This window comes from Pundamilia nyererei, unplaced genomic scaffold, assembly GCF_000239375.1.
Source record: "Pundamilia nyererei isolate P.nyererei 1_Seehausen unplaced genomic scaffold, PunNye1.0 scaffold00050, whole genome shotgun sequence".
NCBI classification, from domain to species: Eukaryota; Metazoa; Chordata; class Actinopteri; order Cichliformes; family Cichlidae; genus Pundamilia; species Pundamilia nyererei.
This window is the reverse complement of record NW_005187451.1, coordinates 3,352,060-3,361,167: the sequence shown is the minus strand read 5'-3', so window position 1 is coordinate 3,361,167 and position 9,108 is coordinate 3,352,060. Positions and strand designations below refer to the sequence as shown.

The 9,108-nt window shown below is 43.4% G+C and overlaps 1 protein-coding gene across 1 annotated transcript in view; it reads left to right on the top strand.

Annotated features, from left to right (window-relative positions):
* Positions 1–9,108, top strand: part of cog5 (component of oligomeric golgi complex 5) — a 60,093-nt gene that overhangs the window by 38,607 nt on the left and 12,378 nt on the right. Inside the window, exons 8-11 of the mRNA XM_005733223.1 lie at positions 1,007–1,166; positions 2,326–2,438; positions 2,547–2,624; positions 6,777–6,858. Coding sequence (XP_005733280.1) covers positions 1,007–1,166; positions 2,326–2,438; positions 2,547–2,624; positions 6,777–6,858 — 433 coding nt within the window. The remainder of the gene's footprint in view (positions 1–1,006; positions 1,167–2,325; positions 2,439–2,546; positions 2,625–6,776; positions 6,859–9,108) is intronic.

Here is a 9,108-nt window from a genome sequence, read left to right as displayed (position 1 = left end):
CCCCCCCCCCCCCCAACAATGGTCCCTAGTGGGTAACGACCAACACCCCAGTCAACATGACTGAAGTCACAATTTGTCCTTTCAGGAGTAAGTTGATATATAATGTCAGTCTATGTGTTAAGTACACTGATTGCTATCAGGACAGGTTAGCATAGCTTACCATAAAGACTGGAAATACAGGAGAGCAGCTAGCCAGGTTTGTTCAGACTTACCAACTCCTCAACATCTCTGACGAACATGTTTGAAGAAATTAAAAAATGACTAGGATGTTTCTTAATGAACAGCAGCCAGTACTTTTGTAGTATTTCTGGTTGTTTCCTGGCAACGTTGTTGTGACGACAAGACTGTGGCAAGTTTACCCCCTGGCACATTTCATGAGAGAGACGTGGCACTCATATAATCCTGAAGAGATTGTGCTGCCCTACAGAGGCGATCGACATCCATGAATGCACACAGTAGAGGCCGAGGACAGTTTCCGCTTTATGTAGCAGTCATATTAACTTGCTACGTTGTATCTAAGTGCTTCTGATGTTTTCTTTGATTACTGTGTCCATAATGGGAATTAGCATGGCACGTGCTTGGAGATTAGACGGGATACCGATTCATTCAACACTCGAGCACTGAGTCACAGACTCACAACGCGTGTCTGTGTGTGAGTGTGCTTGTTTGCAGGGTGGGGATTTATCAAGTGTTACAGTAGATATGCCTAACAAAGACGCTAACAAAGCTAAGAAGTGTAATGCAGGTCAAGTTAGGCAAACATTTTTAGCGACCTTATTAATGCTATCAGAAAGGCTTTTATAGAAGATAACTGACACTGACAAAAACAATAATGTTACTTTTCTCTCCATCAAATGTTTTTTGTTCTTGTGTGAATTAAGCTAAATCTAAATGAATGTAGCATTGGACCTGCAGCTGCTTCGTTCTGTGAAAGCGGTCACCAAACAGATGCTGATATCGACGCCTCATTCATTTTCACCCCCCCCTTCTTTCTTTTGATAATCAGAACCCAACCCAGGTTGGCACAGCCCTTCAGGTCTTCTATAATCTGGGTAATCTCAGAGAAACCATCAGCCATGTGGTTGGGGGTTACCAGACCACCATACAGGACAACATCACTAGTGCTCTTGACATCAAAGGCCTGACACAGCCAGCTAACCCCAGAGGTAAGACTGAAGAAGACTGTGCTTCAGAAAGGTTTGCCCACTGAGTGCATTGTTCTAATTTGTAATGATCAAACAGAAGAACATTTAATAATTGGATCTATTTCATGAGTTGGTTTGAAAAACAGTGGTGTGAACAAGTGTTTACCCCCTTTGTCGCACATAAATGTTTCAGATCAATTTGAATATTGGACAAAGATAACACAAGTAAACACAAAATGCAGTTTCTAAATGAAGGTGTTTGTGATGCAGACTGCTTCTGCCAACATTTGTGAAAGAATGGGTCACTTGGTGAATTCCAGATTGGTACTGTAATGGGATGCCACCTATTGTGATATTTCCTTACTACCAAATATTCCATAGTCAGCTGTTAGCGGTATTCCAACAAAGTGACTGGGAATGACAGGACCTCTGCTGTGTACAGTCACAGAGCGGGGTCAGCGGATGCTGAGGCGCATCGCGCACAGAGGTCCCAACTTTCTGCAGAGTTAGTCGCTATAGACCTCCAAACTTCATGGGGCCTTCAGATTAACTCGGTGTGTACAGAGCTTCAGAAGCTGTTTGGATCCAAGCATTACATCACCAAAGCGATGTGTTGGAAGCAGTGGTGTGGCGAAGCTATGGAGTGACGAGTTGCGCTTCTCCACATGGACCAGTCTGGGTTTGGCAGCTGCCAGGAGAATGATGCTTGTCTCACTGCGCTGTGCCAAGTTTGTGGGGGGGGGGGGTTACAGTCTGACCTCACCAATGTGCTGCTAAGATGGCCAGAAATTCCCACAAACACCACAGACACACTTCCAAACCTCATGGAAAGCAGGTAGAGTCGAAGCTTTTGTAACTGCAAAGGGCACATTGTACTAAACTCTGTGGTTTAAGAATGTTGCTCATGTGTTTGATGGCAAATGAGCAAATACTTATCTCGGTCCTCTGTGCCACTGAACTCCACAAGACTATTAAAAACTGTATGTCAGTATTATTCCATTACTGAAACTAGTCCCCATCGTATATACTGCAGTATTTCACACTAAATTTGTTAAAATCTGCAATATTTATGAGACTATATTTGTAAGAAATCATCGACACATGTTGAGTAAACCTGGAGAAAATCTAATTAGGAAGCTGCTTTGTTGGTGGAAATGATTTGTGGTTGATGTTCCTCTAGGCGCTCCTGGCAGAGCAGTGCTACCAACACCAGGCAACACAGCTGCTTTCCGTGCTGGTCTGTGGACCAACCTGGAGAAACTGATGGACCAGATATGTGCTGCATCCAGACAAGTACATATACATATACACACTGAAGCCCGAGCGTTAAATAAAACAGCACAGCTGCCAGCGTGGCTGATGAATTAAGTACGAGGCCATCTTTGTTGTGTGTCGTTTCAGGTGCAGCACCTGCAGAAAGTCCTGATGAAGAAGAGAGACCCCGTCACTCACGTGTGCTTCATTGATGAGATCATCAAGGTGGGTGAGCTATACTGCTACTCTGGTGTTTCATTAGTGAAACCCAGTAATAATACTCAAGCAAAAGTCACATGCAGAATAACCAGGAGACTTTACATGTCAGTTGGTCCAAATGGAAATAAAATACTTGCTGCAGACCTCAGTAAATTATATTTTTATAATTACTTTCAGTATTCTGTAGGGATGGGTATCGTTTATGTTTTATCCGATACCGGTGCCAAATCGGTACTTTTGAAACGGTGCCGGTGCTTAAACGGTGCTCGAACCGGTGCTTAACGCAAAATTGGTCCAAAAACCTCTCATGTTCAGCTGTTTTTTGTAAAAAGATAACAATGTTAGCCTTTTCTGCAGCTATGGGGCATATATGGTATCACTCTTGGCTGGAAGCAGTGCTTAAACAATGGAAAAAACACAAACTTTGTCCAAAAACCTCTCATGTTCAGCTGTTTCCCACTTTTTCTTTGGTCATTTTAGCCTTTTTGTCCAGGGTGAAGGGAGTATCTGCCATCAAACAAGAAGACAGCTGCATGTAGCTATGATGATGTTTGCTAGTCCACCTTACATGCATTAATGTAATAACGTGGTTAGCCTACTCAACGTAAATTACACACGAACAACATTTAGCTACTCACGCAGAGAAGAACGGCTGCTGCCACCATCATCCTCATCATTTCTGCTACACTGGCAGGGCTAAGGGCCAGGACTCTATTCTTCGGGTTTTTGGGGGATGTTGCTCCGGGTCCGATAACTGGCAACCCACCCAACGTGCACAGTGTGAGGTCTCGCAGCAAGCTATCAAATATGGCGCATTTCTCGGCTTTTTAAAAAAAACGCTATGCGTCGCCAGGTGTTTCATCAGTTTTGAGGTGTTACCTCCTTTGACAGTATCACAGTATCAGCTTAAAGCACTTGTTGCTGCTGAGTTTGCATATTTTGCTGTGAAGTACAACCGCTTCGCCTTGGACATTTTTAATCTGTAGCTCTGCTCTAACTGAACGTACGTACCTGGCCCCGCCTACTATCCTGGGAAACATAAAATGATTGGCTAGAAGTGTATCACAGCTCAGGAAAAAAAAAGCACCGAAATAAAGCACCGAAATGTGCGCTGCTTTTCGGTCTGGTTACTACCGTTTATGTCGGAATGGCACCGGACACCGGTACCCATCCCTAGTATTCTGTTCCCCTGGTGTCCCACTCGCGAAGGAAGCACGAGTCCCAAAGAGGTGTTTAAAAAACCGGGACAATGTTCAAATTTGAGATCAAGCCCATTTGATTTGTTTATACAGTGTTGAGAGAAAGAGTTTGGCCCCGTCCTGATGTTTGTCACACTTAAATGTTTCAGATCAAACTGTAAATGTTAGACAAAGATAACACACAAAATGCAGTTTCTAAATGAAGGTGATTATTATTAAGGTGAAAAATCTGCACGTGTAAAAGTGATGGCCCCCTGGTGGGCCCCCTCAGCGTCTGCAATAACTGGCAGTGAGTCTTTACAGCTCTGTGGAGGAATCTGGGTCCACTCATATTTGCAGAATTGTTGTAATTCAGCCACATTGGAGGGTTTTTGAGCATCAACCGTGTTTTTAAGGTCCTGCATCAGCGTCTCAGTTGGATTCAGCTCAGGACTTTGACCAGTCTTCATTTGGTTTTTCTTAAGCCAATCAGAGGACGACTCACTGCTGTGGTTTGGATCATTGTTGCAGAACACAAGCGTGCTTCAGCTTGAGGTCACAATCAGATGTTGGGACACTTTCCTTCAGGATGTTTTGGTCGACGGCAGAATTCATGGCTCCATTTTCCCAGAGGTGTAAAGTAACAGAGTACAAATACTTTTGGTCAGGCTGGTCCTATTTAAGGTATCTGTTGATTGAGAACAGGTGTGGCAGTAATCAGGCCTGTGTGTGGCTGAAGAAATCAAACTGTGACACACCACAGTTAATTCATTTTATAACCGGGGGGCCATGCAGGTTTAATAATAATCACCTTCATTTAGAAGCTGCATTATGTGTTTATTGGTGTTATCTTTGTCTAACATTTACATTTGTTTGATCATCTGAAACATTCAAGTGTGACAAACATCAGTACGGGTGCAAACACGTTCTCACACAGCGGCCAGCAGCACGAGTTCGTTTGCCTGCCTCCACAGAAACCGAGTTGTAGAAATGAAAGCAGGAGAATGTTACTATGGAAACAAAGCTCTCACCAATTACCCAGAGATGGAGGTGTGAGTTTGGGACCTAATGACATGTCTAAATGCAAGGCTCCTCAGCAGTGCAGCAGCACCATCAGCTTCACTGTTATGGACACAAGTATACATGTAAGAATGGACTGGCTGTCAGCAGCTCTGAAAGCGTTACATGAAAATATGTTGAAGGTACAGTCAAAGTTCTGAACACTAATTCAGACATGTAAATGTGACAGAATCAGCTGTAAATTATTATGAGGAAGATGTTATTTTGCATCATGTACTCAGGAGTGTAGCTGAATAACACCTCGCTGATTCTGAAGTAGTTGTTACATTTCTGGGGCTTTTTCATGCACAGTTACACACAATTATGCAAAAACCTGTTTGTTCTTCCACGTTGCAGGAGTGCTTGTTTTCCCCTCCATCACAGTTTTTCATGTGATAATAGTAAACTCACCACACGCCCATTCTACTCACAGAGAAAATCTCTGTGTGACAAACATGTGGCTGACCTGAACAACTGAGCTGATGAAACTGTTTAGTTCTCCACACTTGGTCAGTGTCATTCACCTAAAATCATAATAATATATTAATAATCATATGTCAGTAATATATGAAGTTACTGTAACTATGAGTGGATTCTGCAATAGAGAATGCAACAGCCAGATATGAACCCACTCCCAGAGATGAGCCAGTCCTTGTCAGTACTCTTTACCAGCCCTGTAACCTTTTGCCGTGTCTTTTCATTTCCAAACCACAGTGTTAAAACTCTGGCTGTAAAAATCAGATGATAAGTTCAGGATCCTGTAAGCAGGAGATGAACAGACACCAGCAATCAGCCACTCACAGTCAAGCCTGAATTTTCACGGTACTAAAACACAGACCGGTTCTTTGTACTCTACCTGAACACTAAAAGGGCTTTACATACAATATTCACACCCACTCATACAAGGACTGTGCTTTCTAAATAACATTCACATACATTGGATTTACAGCTTGGAAACTTGGAGCATATCCACCAACCCAGAGTTAACAAAGTGTTGCTTTGGCAAAATAAGCATGAACTGTAAAACTTGTCTGTACTGCCAAGATTGCTGAGCATGTCCTCACTGAGCACTGAGCAGGCTCTATCCATGAATGGCTCTACGTTACTGAGAAGCAGATTAAATCCTTATTTTTGTGACGGATTGTGACGCTAATACTGGAACGCATTAAGTTATTATGGATCTGGATCTTTCAGAGAGTGACTTTTGTCCTGTCTGCCTCCCCTCATACCCAGCTGACCCTCCCTCCTCTGGTTACGCTGAAGGGAGTTTTTCCTCCCCACTTTCATCAAGTTCTTGCTCATAAAAGCAGTGGGGGCTCTTTAGCTTACAATATAATGCATTTTGAGGTCACTGTTGTTATAAATAAAACTTAATTCAATTTGAAAAAAACTGAATTGAAACTTGTCTCTAAATTCCAACTTCAAAGTAACTTTGGTTTCTGTATTTCTAATTAACAAACAAAGACAGATGTGCAGACAGTGGGGAAAGTGGGAGGTCAGAGGTCAGAGGCATGCCCAACAGACCTGCAGCATGCTTCTCTAATAGAGCACTGAGAACAATACACAGGAACATGCCCGGTTCCATGAAATAATTAAAGCACTTTCCACAATCAGGTTACCGTATGTGTGTTGATGTGTGTATGTGTCTGCAAGTTCATGTTTCATACGAGTTTTGATTGTAGTTCCTGTGTGTCGATGCAGGTGTGAGTTTAACCCGTCAAACGTGGGAAAGTGTCACACAGAGATTTTCTCTGAGTAGAATGGGCGTGTGGTGGGTTTACTGTTATCACATGAAAAACTGTGATGGAGGGGAAACAAGCGCTCCTGTAACGTGGAAAAAAAAGGTTTTTGTAGGGCGCTGGTTAATCAGGGCGACGTGGTCGAGTGTCAGATAATCAGTATTCCTTTGTTTTACCAACAGGATAGTCAACCTGATATCCTCTACACCTTCTGGAACAATATAACTACGACGCTCAGTGAAGAGTTTCATAAAGCGACTGAAGGTAAGGCTGTTTATTCTCCCGTTTTCACTCCTGTGCACCAACGTCTGTCATGATTTTTCTTTTCACACAGATTCAGAACAGAGTTTGTTCCACTTGTCGAGCTGTTGTGTAAGAAAGTAAATGTTCTGTGTTGTGCATATGTAACAGAAGCATCGCCATGTCCCAGAGCGCGCTGTGCTTCGGGTGAGCTCAGTCCCAAACCTGCAGACACATCCTGTTTTCTGTGTTTACATACAATCCAGATGTCATAGGGAGAACACTGGACAGGTTACCCATCTGTCACAGGGCTGACGCAGAGAGACACTCGAATATTCACACCTGTGGTCTGTTCATGCATGTTTTTGGACTGTGGGAGGAAACCAGAGTATGCAGAGAGAACATGCAGACTGCATACAGAAACACCTCAGTATGCTCTGAACCGTAGGACTTTCGTGCTGTGAAGCCACAGTGCTAACAACAATACTAAATAAATCCATTCTCGTGCTCGGTGAGGAAGCCGGACATGCAAACACCATACCAGCGTGCTTCCTTTTAGAAATACTCCAAGTTCTTTATGTCTGTAACAAAGTTAAATGATGACCGTTATTTCTACATTCGAATCATTTGTTGTAATAATATTTATTTTGTCATTTTCCATTAGTAGATCTATTTTCGTTCCCAGTTGAAATTTCACGCAAAGCACTTGAAATTGACAGAATAGACACTCTGACAGAGCAACAGTGCAACCTCGAGTTAAAGGTTTCGGCTGGATCCTAGGGTCACCACGGCGACATGTGTGATTTGTCAGAGCACTGAGCCGTTTGCTCTTCCTGGTGCAACCCTGAAGTGGTGACCTTTCACTCGTCACGTGAATGTGTTACCCAAAACACGATGCAGGGTCTGTTAGGCCTGCACAGAGATAAGAAATAAATCTTTTGGTCTATTTATATAAAAATGTCTGCATGTAAAACCAGACATTACCGGCTTTAGCCTTTCCCCTGTCCTGCAGAGAGCCGTGTGGATTCTCTGAGCCTTTGCCCTTGAAGACCTTCACAGAGAGTTAAACCTCTCCCTACAGGGTTTACACTCAGTTCCACAGGACTCTCGATGCTGTGGGGCTATCTTGGCTGGACAGTGAATCTGGATTGGCAGGCTTCCCCTTTTAAAGAAGTATACAAGTCTACTGGAGAATTTGTTTTGTGGGATGTGACTGAGTGTCCTGATGCGGGTTATCTCAGAACATAGTGTTGGACTCACTGTTTCAGCTATTTGGTCCCTGTACGTGTCCCTTTGTTGGGCAGCCATTGCAAACTGCACTGGTGTTGGTGTGTGACATGCTGTGAGTGAACATTAGCACATAACCCTGTAATGATGCACACACATGAGATGCTGTTTCTGATTTCACAAACAGCTTACAAATTGTCTTTGAGATGCAGTTAGTTGATGACAGTTGTGGCCAAAAGCTGTGGGCAGAAACCAAAAGAATGAAACGGTGTCTGGAAGCAGCAGAAATGAGCTTCAGGGATTTGGGTCGTGCCTCAGAGACAGGAGAAGGAGTTTGATCATTCAAGGCTCAAAACAGATCTGCTGCACCTCCACAGCCGTTTGAGGTGGTTTGCGGATGTGGTTTTTGGGGTTGCTGGGCCTCGTGTCTAACTGCAAAGTTTTAAACACACATAAGAACCAACAAAAAAAAATTCAGTAATAACTTTGTCAGTATTGATTATTGATTACAGTATTGACCATTTTCAGTGTTTCTGGTGAGTAGAATCATCTGGAACAAGTTTAAAATGTTTGAAGGTTTTGGTTTAACTCAGTAATCATCCCTCAGGTGTTCTTCATCTTATCAGACTCTACTACAGGTGTCCAGCCCCAGGCCTCGAGGGCCGGTGTCCTGCAGGTTTTAGATGTGTCCTTGATCCAACACAGCTGATTTAAATGGCTAAATGACCTCCTCAACATGTCTTGTAGTTCTCCAGAGGCCTGGTAATGAACTAATCATTTGATTCAGGTGTGCTGACCCAGGGTGAGATCCTGCAGGACATCGGCCCTCGAGGCCTGGAGTTGGGCACCCCTGCTGTACCGGTGATGAATCGACAAAAGCAGCCCCTCAAAAAACAAAGAAAGAAAGAAATTTTAAAAAGTAAATAATTTTGACGCAATTATTCTCTCGCTGTCACATGGAGGCGTTGGGTGGCGAGTGAGAACAGGAGAGGTGGATTTGGCTGCTCGCTAACATTTCACTGTCATGGCCTCTGTGTTGTGTGTGTG